The 12693-nt window shown below is 31.7% G+C and overlaps 1 protein-coding gene across 2 annotated transcripts in view; it reads right to left on the bottom strand.

The window, feature by feature from the left end:
• Window positions 1-3084: 3084 nt before the first annotated feature.
• Window positions 3085-12693, bottom strand: part of LOC112682161 (transcription factor HES-1-like) — a 17494-nt gene continuing 7885 nt past the window's right edge. Inside the window, exons 1-7 of one of the 2 annotated variants that reach the window (XM_025552677.1) lie at window positions 9110-9254; window positions 6033-6135; window positions 4736-4831; window positions 4539-4670; window positions 4268-4447; window positions 3447-3647; window positions 3085-3353 (exon numbers count right to left, since the gene is read on the bottom strand). In XM_025552677.1, coding sequence (XP_025408462.1) covers window positions 3186-3353; window positions 3447-3647; window positions 4268-4447; window positions 4539-4670; window positions 4736-4831; window positions 6033-6135; window positions 9110-9225 — 996 coding nt within the window. In that variant the 5' untranslated portion in view covers window positions 9226-9254 and the 3' untranslated portion in view covers window positions 3085-3185. Of the gene's footprint in view, window positions 3354-3446; window positions 3648-4267; window positions 4448-4538; window positions 4671-4735; window positions 4832-6032; window positions 6136-9109; window positions 9255-12693 lie in introns of those variants that run through there. The other variant, XM_025552678.1, reaches the window with a different exon arrangement.

Below are 12693 nucleotides of genomic sequence, written 5' to 3'. Positions count from 1 at the left end.
TTCATCATCGTGTTGTTCATTTAATAATTATACATAATTTTGTAATATTAAGACTTTGAAATTCCGTACGAATACTTATCGGGGAACTTATATCTAGTGCAGAGACTAAAGATGGTTTAGCCAGCTAATGATTTTACTGGACAACTCTATTGGCGGACATCCAACAGTAAGTCGTGTTATAATGCGTAAAGCATTGCAGTAGCTTAAGATATTTCCAACACTTGTAGATGTCCTTGTCGGACGGCTGTTATTAAGAGTTGTTGTTTTAGTAGACACTTACGAATATATAATAAAATTGCGACTGACAGTATTTTGAATTATTAGAAAATCGGAGATTGTTCGTAAGCAGAAACGGACAGGGGGAGAATAGCCTTCAGTCTGACCAAGGCGACCGTTGGGAAAATAGAACCCGTGGTATTTCATACGGGATTCGTGGGCGCAGAGCGGCATATTTTTTCAGGGTTGGTGGTCCATACAATGACCCGGTATATGGCCCAAAAATTAACTCCTAACATGCCGAACCTCTGTGACTCGTAAATAGCTTATAGAGCTAATACATTGTTCGTATTGTCGGTAGCGTAACCCAAAAATCCAAGGAGAACTGTGACAGTATTTTGATAAACGCTTTAAATATTTTTTAACTTATTGTTATTATTTGCCAGAATTAATAATAAATAATAATAAAATAATATACCGCTATACATATAATATTGAATATTTTTATTACTCGTGAACGATTTATCATAAATTATAATATCAGAAAATATTTACGATTTTAAATGTTGTTTTAATTTTTTTATTATAATCGTTGTTAAATAAATCCTATCATTTAACATCGTTACAGTTTATCACTTCTTAATTTTCACGTCTCGTATATTTTCAATTTCACTCTAAAATAATTCTTCAAAACTATACTTTCTATGTTCACAAAATTCAACAAACTCTTGAAATATGACATTGACTGTAATGAATTATTTGAGCATTTGACACAATTTTGAAATACTATTGTAACATCCTATCCAATAGCATTAGCTAACACAAATATGAAATATAATAAAATATGTAAACACATCGAAATTATCATAATATGATTAAAATTGATAAGTATAATTATAAATATAATTCAAACCAAAAAAATAAAAATAAAATTGTTTATTTTGAAATTAGACTAATACATTTCCATATTACTCATTACTAATGATTGTAAGCGAATTAATAGGAGATGTAATAAAAAAGAGAATTCATGCTGTTACAGAAAAAAAATCCAGGCTATATTGATTTTAAAACAATCAATGACATAATGAGTGAGACACCCTTTTAAAAATTTGGAATTATAGCCTTCTGATATTATGCACTTCAAATATGCTCCAATTACATGGGTTGTGTGGAAAGATCATTTAGCTGTTTTAATAATATTTTGAAACCTAATATGCGACATTTACCATTAAATAATTTAAAAGAAATTGTAATAATTCAATGCAACAAATCATTTTTATAATTTAATAATTATAATTCTTTTTTTTTTTTAATTACATTTTTTCCCCGCATACTTGGATGTTTTTAGCACATATTTTATAAATTATACTTCCATATATAAGTACATATTTTAGTATTTTTATTACATATAAATCCGTTCCCTACTCATAAGTTATTTTTATTGTGAATTATTTGTGAAACATCATTTTTAAGTTATTCAATATTAAATAGTGTAACACTTAGATTTTATAACAATGGAAAATATTGTATTTTTGGCATAAAGATAATCACCTTAATTGTATGATAATTTAATTCAAAGTAATAAATGTGTGAAAATATATCTTATATAAAATAGAAGTTTTATTACATAGTTAGATCAATTGTTGGAAGAAAATTATATATTTTTGACTCAATTGTATAATTATTAATTAAGTCAAAAATTTTTTATATCAACATTTTGTTGTGAAAGTGTATAGGTTTTATAAGTTGTACCTAAGAATATTAATAATAATTTAATTCACATATTCATATATCAACTCACTACATAAAATACAAAATAAAAAATATTGAATTAAAATTGCCTATACATAACCCCTTTAATAACCTACCGCTTCCAATCTCTTATCTAATAAAAAACATAATACATTAACAAGGCAAATCTACTTTTATTACAATTTTTAATAATCACCCCATAACAGTTTTAATAAATAAATAAAATAATAAAGAGCCTTAATTACTTACATATAGAAAAAAAATCTAATATTAATAGACATCTGTTTTACTTATTCATTTGTGTTTTAATTTAGTTATGATTTACAATAATATAAAATGTAAATATTTTCATTCATTTACTGAAATATTTCGGTAAGCTTGTAACAAACAAGAATGAATAAAAATATTATTCTAATATAGAAAGCTATTTATATCTGATGGAATTTAAATTAACATTATCATAGAGGCAAGCCAGAGAATATATTTGCAAATTACTGAATAATTTTTTTACAACTTAAATATATTATAATCTAAAGGAACTTACTACAAAAATTACACTCCACAATATACAAAATACAATTCAGGTGTAATATTTAACATTAAAGTAACTTAAAATATAAGTTCAATACATTTTTTTCATATTATTTAATTAATTATTGTACTCGGTGTAGTTTATATATAAAGAAAACTAAATCGAATGATGTGATCCAATAGGCGTCGTAAAGTATTTGGTTTATTAATAATTAAAAACTACTGACTTATGTCATAACATATAAATAAAATATTGCACATATTTATAATTAAATATTAAATGGGATAAAGTAGTATGGGAGGCACTTAATTAATAACAGGCTTAGATACAAACGTTATAATACAAGTTTTTTTAAATATACATATTGTAAAATGTTTTACACTAGTAACATTAATATAATACTAATAATAATATTACTGATACAACTGTGGAAAATCTCTAAGTAATAGAAATATGAGATGTGATCAAAGCATATTTTATCAAGCCTTCTAAAATGGAAAATTATCTTAACACTCTCACAACATTAATATATTATTAATCTTCTAAAAAATATGCTCAAATAAATGTGCACCAAAGAAAACCAATATTTTAAGTTGTATCACAGACAGGGGAAATAAATTAGAAAATTTAATTTAAGAAGATTGAAAAAAAACATTTTGTAGATACCTAATTCTATAATATGAATTTACCAAGGTCTCCACATACTGTCATGTTCATGTTCTCTTTTAACACTGAAATCAATAGGTTCTTCGCCTTGAGGTCTAACTTCACCTCCTTGATTTTGTTGGCAATGTACATAGTGGCTAGGTAACAGGAACACGACTTGCCCATCAGGAAGTTGTGAAGGGATTACCTGAAAATATTCATTAAACATTAAAAATGTGTTCCACGGTTTCGAGTGTTACAATAACATACTTAGTTATGGAAAAAAAAAAAAATCACTAACCTGTACAACAGATAATGGTTGTGTAGGATCATTAGTTGGCGCTACAACAACACTAGCTGTCAGGCCACCACGATCTATTACTTTATCTTCTACACTCACAGATTTACTACGAGTTCGTTTTTTTGGAGGTTCAGATTTTACACGATCATTTTTACTGTCATTAGTGCTACAATTTGATTCTTCATCTCCACCAATAATATCCTAAAAATAAATTGTTTATATTTTAATGTTGTAAAATAATGAATAATACACACAACATAATCTAATCACTATTACAAGTGCAGTAAACAGTTTATGTTTACACCTCCTAGGCATCTGACACCTTGGATATAGTTTAAGAAATGTCCAATAAAGTTATGTTTGATAATTACGACAGAGGTATTATGCTTAACGAATTTTCAAAAAATATTTGTTCATTGTCGCTTGACCATGCCTCAGCGAGTTGAAAGATTCATCGAGACAGGGACGGCGCGAAGGGGTAAGCAATAGGGGCAGTTGCCCAGGGCCCCGCGCCTTAAATTATAATTAAGGCCCCACGGTTCTGATTTAACTGAACTTAAAATATTTTATTAATATAAATTATAACACCCAGCATTTATTTTTCCCAGGAACTCGCAAACTCTAGCACCGTCACTGCATCGAGATACAAATGATTTAATAATAAATTCATCAATAATCTTATACGTGGATTTAAATATATAAATACAATAAATTAAGACGATTATGGTCAAATTATGCATATAACTGTTATATGACTGTACAGAATATTCAACAGTACATGGTTTTCAACACACATTTATTTACTATAACACTATACTCACATCAGGGATAACAACCGTAGAGTTGCTAAAATCCAAATCGATTTCTGATGAACATGTATCTAAGTGTCTTAATAATCGTTGCTTTACAGCTGGTTCTATAACTGTGGAACCTGCAGAAAGTAATGTTCCGGTTCCAGTACTACACATATGTAGTTCAGGACACTCCAAAAATCTAGTGACCTAATTATTCAATGAATAGTAAATGCAATAAGTATTATGAAACTAATAAAAAAATTTAATTTAAATTAATTTAGGCTAAAATTTATATTACCTCTCTAGCACATTCTTGGAAACCAGCCCGATATTTATCCCTCACGTCTGAGCCAAGAACTTTTTGTCGCTGTAAATGTCGTACAGTAAGCTCTAATATGTCAGCTTTTTCCAATTTTGAATGTTTGGTGTTCTGAAAAAAAATACATATGATTTAAATAGGAATAAGTTAAAATTAAAAAACTTGAATAAAATTACCTCTGTCCTGGTAGAGTCTAAAATAAGAGTTTTCAAAAGCGCTAGCGATTGATTTATTCTTGCTCGCCTTCTTTTCTCCATTAGTGGTTTGTTAGCCTAAAAATTAATGAAAATAAAATTGTTTATTATATTTATATAGGTACAATTATAAATTAATTTATAAAACTAAAAATCTGTGTGTGCTAAATCGCGCACAATATAAGTGAAACTTGTAATTCAAATTGGGACATGACAGAAATTGAGGAAATTTAATTCCACAAAACACAATAAACAATATAAGTATATTAAACAGGATTCTTAATTCATCACAAATTTCTGTAATTTAACAATTCATTAATAAAATAATTAGTTTGTGATAGCTGCTATGATATGAGGAATGATATTTAATAAAACAAAAGTTGATGGTGAAGCTAAATCAATTAAGTTATTGTTAATATTCGACTTATATCGACTTGCACTTTTGGTTGAAATCAACCATGGTAGGATATATTGTTTTTTTTTTCGTGAATTATATTCTCAATAAATTTCCACTCGACTTTTTAATATTTTTATTGTTTTTTGCACCTTTTTTCGTCCGCGATACACTTTCATTCCCTGCACATATGTTTTACCCATAGTAGTCAAAAGTAAACCAAAATCAACAAAATAATAACACAACGTACAATACACAGAACTGAATAGTGCAACACGAGGTAAAGTTGAATAAAGCTCGAAGTACAGTGGAACCTCGATAAGTCGAAAACCTTGCCAATTTAAATGGTATCTCCTTGCGAAAACTTCGATTATTAAAAAAAAAAAAAAAAAAAACTATCGATAACTCAAACATTTCGAACACACTGTGTTCATATTCTGCTCTTAAACTCAAAGTCAAAATAAGATAACGAATTATCTATTATTATATTGTAACACTTTACACATTTTTATTATATTTTTTAGTTATAATCTTAAAATAACACTATAATTAGGTACATGTATACACTATATAACCATTTAAAAATATAATACATTTTAAATACTCTTTAATAAATCGAATTTTTTCCCTAAAACCTTGATAACTCGACAATTTGGTAAGTCAAGAACCTCGATAAGTCGAAAAAAATTGCACTTCCCTTGAATTACAATTTATCGAAGTTCCACTGTATATCAAGACACCGCTGTCAATTAAATTATAAACATTGTTTTTCCTGAATTAACATCTAAATTAACAATGTATATTGTTTTACGATTATACGAGACTACGGTGGTACGGCCTACGGCGGCAGTCGGCTGTAGCAAAATATTACTATTAATAGCGCACTGTAGTAGCGGTGGTGGTATTGGCGGCGGCAGTGATAAGCCACGCCCGTAATGCTTTTTGGTCGCAACGGCTAAGCCCACGAATCCGACTTACGCTTCTGCGCCTAAAAAAATTTCACTTCAATAATAAGAATCGTTTATAAAATGTATGTAATTTGGTTTAGTTATTGACTAACGTTTTTTAATAATTAAAATTGTAAAGAAATATTTATTTTTCGAAGTCAAAAATAAAACTGTGATGATATATTATATTTAGGTAATACAGTATATTTGTTAACTGTATAAATTGAAAAATATAACCAGTTGTCAGTGACGTATTTCTGGAAAAGTCCCGGGTTTCATTCCGCCTCCTCGAAAAAAAAAATTGTTTCAAAATCATAAATGATTTGCTACGAAGATACACAGAAATACAACATTAATTTATACCATGTGGTTGTAATGTTTGTATACAAATATTTGTATAATAATATAATTATTAATTCATACCTTATATGTATTTTTATAAAATTATAAAAATTTTATTTTAGTAAAATCACTTTTTTTTGGAAAAATTTAAGCCCTCCACACAAAAAATCATAAAAAACATACTTTATAACTTTATGCTAGTTAACATTTTGTAAATACAATTTCTTTATTCAATAGTTAATTATATTATTTATATTATTATTATGGTTGTATATTTTCAAAACATTTTATTTAGCTATCCAAAATAAAATTGCAGCCTCAACTCTATTTTGCCATTATAGTTTACCAAAAACAAGCAAATTCTGGTTGTTTATTTTCTCTATGAAACATCAGCAAGTAATTATTTATTTTCATAATTAGTTAATGATTAATTATAGGTAAGATAGTTAACTCAATTTATTAAAATATAAGGAAAAGTAAAAATAGCTAAATGGCAAAAAATAAAAATAAAAAATTAATTACAAAAAGATCCGTGATAACAAGCTATATAAAAGGATAAAAGTTAAAATGGTTTGGCTTGTCAAACGGAGAGGAGCAACAAGCAAAATCAGAGCATAGATTTGCAACCAGTAGGGAAGAAACTAAGGGGAAGACCAAAAAAACATTGAATAGATGCGATCAAACAAGACCTAGATAGGTTAGAAATTACGAACTGGGAAGAGTTAGTCCAGGATCGCGGAAGTTGGAGAGCATTGACAGAGGCGGCAAAAACTCTTACAGAGTCATGAAGCCACATGATGATGATGATGAAAAATAGCTAAATAACAAAACCGGTAGAATTACTAAAGAAAAGCAATGAAATGATGATCGGGATTGAGAAGCTATTAAATATAGTGAAAATATCGTAAGGGTTAAAATTATGGTTAGAATAAATGGACGTTTATGGGTATCAAGCACGGGAAACTAAAGGAGGTGCAGGGAAGCACAAAATTAATTTTCGGTGCAATATGTGCAGAAGAAAGAATTATTAAGGTTAAGTTTGTAGGAATGATACGAAAGAAGATGCCGTTTTGATGTACTCAATGCATAAAGACGTGTTTGAAGTACCTATGCCCAATATTAGTTTTTTGCAAACTCCTAACACTGTATTTTATCGACCTACATGAAAAAATGTTAAGTTTTAAAGTTTTTGAAAAATATTGACTTTGTATAGTTGTACAAAAAAACTGTACACATACTCAGTGGCGTAGATACAATTTTTTTCTGGGAGGAGGTGTTTAAGAGTAAGTTTTTAAGTGTTCTTAGTATATCTTAAAACGAGGTCATATGTAATAACATTACATTTAAAATAGTATTATTATTATGTCCCGTATTTAATGAAAATTATTTTGTTACTCAATTTTTAATATATACCCTATCATAATAAAATCAAAATATTTTACTATTAAATGTAAATATTAATAAATAATAATTAAATATCATTAAAAAAAAATCTGTGGAGGGGTGAAAACCCCTTACACCCTCCCCGTAAATACATCACTGCACATACTTATAGTTAATATAAATAAATTTTAGATAAAAATAGATTTTATGACCTTGTTTCGATCTCTGAGACACTGAGACCTTTCCTATCTGGGCATACCGCTACCCATTTACCTTTATAATATGCAAATATTCTTTATAGCAATACAAGCAAATTTTTTGACTGATGCACCTATTGATTATTAGTAATTGGAATAATATATCATAATGTTGTATAGTAATACCAAACGATACACAGTATATTGTATATATATATCCATCGAGTAGTGCCGTATCCACGGGGGAGGGGGATGGTCAGAACCCCTCCATGAACCTGAGATGGTAAATTAACTTTTACATGAAACACGGTTTTTTTTTTAACATTTTTATATTTTAGAATTTTGACTTGGAAATCATATTATTAGTTTATATAAACACTATAAACGTATTATACGATCGCTGCACACACACACACACGCGCGCGCGTCATAATATTATGATCATATTTAGATACTTTACTACTACTTTGATAATTTTTGCTTGGAAACATATTATTTAGGTTTTCTACAACGGTTAATTCTAAATCGCTCGTCTGGTCCCTATAATTGAAATAAAAGAGATATCATAGTCTGTATTCAAAGTTTATTTTGAGTATACCTATTGCATTCACGGCTCGCTGATCATTGAACACAAGCTCCTTATTGTGTAAAACTAATAGTTATTAGTTAATAGTTGGTCGTTGCCCGTTGGTGTCTCACTGTTTTACTTACTACTCGTTTATTCGTTTATATCTGACAATTGTATTCCATTATGGTAAGATATTCTTAAAATTTAATTTTTATTATACCTAAGTCATTGGACAGAAAATATTCTAATGTCTAATATTTATGTTCCTATATTAGTTCCTAGTTCCTTAATAGCTATTATTATAGGAAAATTCTCTAACAAATAAGCAGACTAGAAAAATTAATTTTTTTTTCTACCCGAGTCAAAAAACCTAATGACTTAAAAATCAATACAAATAGTAATCAAAATGACAGTGATAAGATTAAATATATATAAATTTGCTGAACCCCCCCTCCTCCCACCATAAAAAGTTCCTGACTACGCCACTGCCATCGAGGCTAGCGCATGTGCACGTATTGTACTTACAATATTTTGATAAAGTTGGGAAAAACATCGCTGAACCACGTGCATGTATCCGTGTACGGGCGAGCGTATACCATACACGCGTGTGCGTGTGTTTGTAGTGTACACGGAACTGTCATCGTAGCCGTCCCACAATCAGTTGCTCGAAACAACACACAAATATATATATATATATATATGACCGGTGGCGGTAGGAGGGTATAAAGTGATGTGTGTATATACGTAGTGAGTACACGTCGCTGCGCGCCTTCGGGGACACGAGAGCGAGAGAGAGAAATCGAGCGAGAGAGCGGCCGGGTCATGATTTATGCAGGCGTGCGGGGCGCGTGCATACACACACAAGTGCACGCAGACGTTCACAAGCGCGCCACTACACAAACATCGAGTGTGGCCGCCTCCGACGGACGGCGACGTGGTGGTATGCGAGTGTACGCGTGTCCGTGAACGTACGTAAAATCATAGTAGTGTGTGTGCGTGCGGTGGCGACGTGCGTTGGTGGTGGTGTCGGCGGCGGTACCGGCGACGAGGAAGTGAGGAAGGGATCCGTGCGCTGTCGGGGGCTTATCCGTGTCGTGACTTGACGTCGTGCCGCTTTAAGTCCACCACCGCCGCCGCCGACGTGTTCCAACGCTACCCACACGTCTACGACGGTACGGTACTGTACGTACAAACACTGTACACTCTCACGCACGCATATAATGCGTGTTGTACGTATGCACGCGTACATAACACGTATTATACACACTCGACTACGGGCGTACAATATTCGCCTACCTATACGCTTCAGAGGTACACGATATGTGCCGAACGGACCGACGACGCGACCGTCGAAATTTCAACAATAATAATAATAATAATAATAATAATAATAATAATAATATACAACATACGGTGCCAAGTTTATTCGTTTAAGTTTGGACGCGCGGTGCTCCACAACCAGTGTCGACGGCGATTTTTTCACACGTCCGCCTCTGAAACGGTTTGGTGTGAAAACGGCGGGGGAACGTAACGCCGTGCCCGGGCGGGTGGCGACGGAGGCCGTCGTTTTTAGTGCCGACCGGGTCCTTAACAAGCTGCCGCCTTTGCTAACGAGCAGACCACACGGCCGTCCAGTGGACCGCAAAGTACGTGTGCCCAGATCGTGGCCCTGACGGCCATCACTGCCGAAGAATCGGTCACTAATTGATAACACAGTACCCAACAACGAAATAGGTACAACAAGAGATCCCCGCCCTGTTAGTTAAGTTTTTATAATGTTAATTTACTTATATAATTTGTATGAATGTAAAAAGTATTATTTTAAATTGAGTATACTTTTTTTTATGTTCAATATTAAAGTTAATAGTTATAATTACATCATATGGTAGCTAACATTGCCAATGTTTCATTATTAGTATTGGGCTCTTGGACCACATAGTTTCATGACAAATGTTCATATTCCACATATATTCAGTTTTAAGTAAGGCCCTGAGTCTAAGTATAATTCTTGAACATTTAAATAACGATTATTAAAATTTCAGTCGGACGTATTATATTCAGGCAAATACACAAAAAAAATACTTTTAGGGAGGAAATTTAGATTGTACATTTTCATACTTATTTAATATATAAGTCACTTTTACTCTATAAAAATATATTTAATAATTTTGCTGAATTGACGAGAGGAGGGTTGAACCCATAACCCCCCTCCATTGTGTACACGCCTGATTATATCAACTTCAGAATACTGTTTCGTATAATTTTAGGATTTTCCTAATCAAATCTTACTATAACTAAAAAACCCCGAGAACCTGTATTTATGTAACCATCAATATGGTAGCCCGTAAGATATGTTTTAATTTAACACCAACTAAAATACTTGAATACCAACAGCAACTTAAAGTCATATTATAATAGAAGTGGATTTAAATTAATTTTAAAATATACAATGGAAAATGTTCAAATATATTCAGTTGCACGGCTGAATACGAAATAAAAGAATGTATAAGAAGACACAAATTGTGTCCCAGGTTTTCTAGACTACATGAATTGCGTCTAACTAAAGGACTACACAATAATATGAAAATAGTCAATCAACTCATCTCGATGTTATTAAAAAAGTATAGTTGAAGTTTTAGCTAATCTTACAATTTTTTAAATTTAAATTTAATCTTTTAATTTTTTAATATAATTATAATTTATTATAATTTAATTTACATACTTAAAATTACGTAACAATGACAAAAAAAAAAAAAACAATATTTTTAACCTACCGTTAATAATTATTTGATATTGACAGCTTTAAGATGGAATGCAATTCATGTGCACCGAGTTGAACTGGTGTACATATTATAGTAAACCTATGTTAATGGTGACTTTTCATCAATCAAAACATCCTAATACATTTCTGAGTCTAAAAAGTATTTTATTATTTCATTATTACGAGAAATACAAAAGTGCGGGTAATAATATTGTGTTAATTTCTGAACGTTTTATGGCATTTCAACCACTATATTCTATGCCAGTGACACCATATAGTATAGGCACTATTTGTACATTTAAAATGTTTCCAAATATATACCATATTATCCTAAATAATTATGAACGTTTTTTAAACTATTCCATGAAACAACTCAGAGTGTGATAATTTGAATACGTGTGTAATTGAATATAGTTAATTAATAATAAAATTTAAGACTCTTAAATACTGAACATCGATGTTAGTCGTATTCATGATTTATAGAACCTGGTCCTAATACACATAGTGCTATTTCGAAATCCAAAAAAAATAATGTTTTTTCACCGTAAATGTATTATAAAAAATATTTTAATGTCCCGATTCCCAACCGTTTGGTGTAAAAGACTAAAGTTCTAAAGACTATCTAGATTAGCATTCTGGAATAATTCGTCTAGCTCGTTAATAGTATATTTATTTAGCTTAGGACTTAACTATCTTAACATTAGAGCCTAAACACTTGTAATCATTCAATTTGAAATGCGAGTATAATTCGTATAACACGCGTACTAAAAAATTACGATTTTAAGCTTATCGAGATTTCGACTCGTCTCTTTATTTTTATTTTTTGCAATCGAGGAGAATATGTGTGGGGGGAGTAAATACATCAATAAGATCAATTATTACTAACATGAACTCGTAAAGCGTACAAACAGCGATGTACAACGCAATTAGCGGTGAAAAAAATATTGTGTTGGGCCGTCCGTTTGTCGTGTGCGGGTGTCGCGAGGTGGTGTGCGTTACGCGCGGGTGGCGTCTATTTCAAGTCGCGGCGAGGACACGAGTGGAAAAAAAAAAAAGGAGCACCGCCGGTGCGTGTACACGAAACCGAGCGGCACGTTTAGCAACCAATGTTTGTCTAGATGGTCACGGACGAGCACGTCCTTGCGGGCGGTGCCGGAGAGGAACACGCGCGCGAACGGCGCGCGGCGTGGACTGGCGGGCGGCGCGCGTGTACAGCAGTTATGTGCCGCCGCCGCCGCCGCCGCCGCCGCACGCCGCTCTACCGGTCCGGGCGCCCGCACGCTCCCGAAGTCCCGATTTAGTACAGAAGGTCCGGTAGACACGCAGACAACAACAAACAACGCCGCCG

The sequence above is a fragment of the Sipha flava genome, unplaced genomic scaffold (genome assembly GCF_003268045.1).
Source record: "Sipha flava isolate LNK unplaced genomic scaffold, YSA_version1 1_pilon_pilon, whole genome shotgun sequence".
Lineage (NCBI taxonomy): Eukaryota > Metazoa > Arthropoda > Insecta > Hemiptera > Aphididae > Sipha > Sipha flava.
This window is presented reverse-complemented; position numbering and strand designations above follow the sequence as displayed.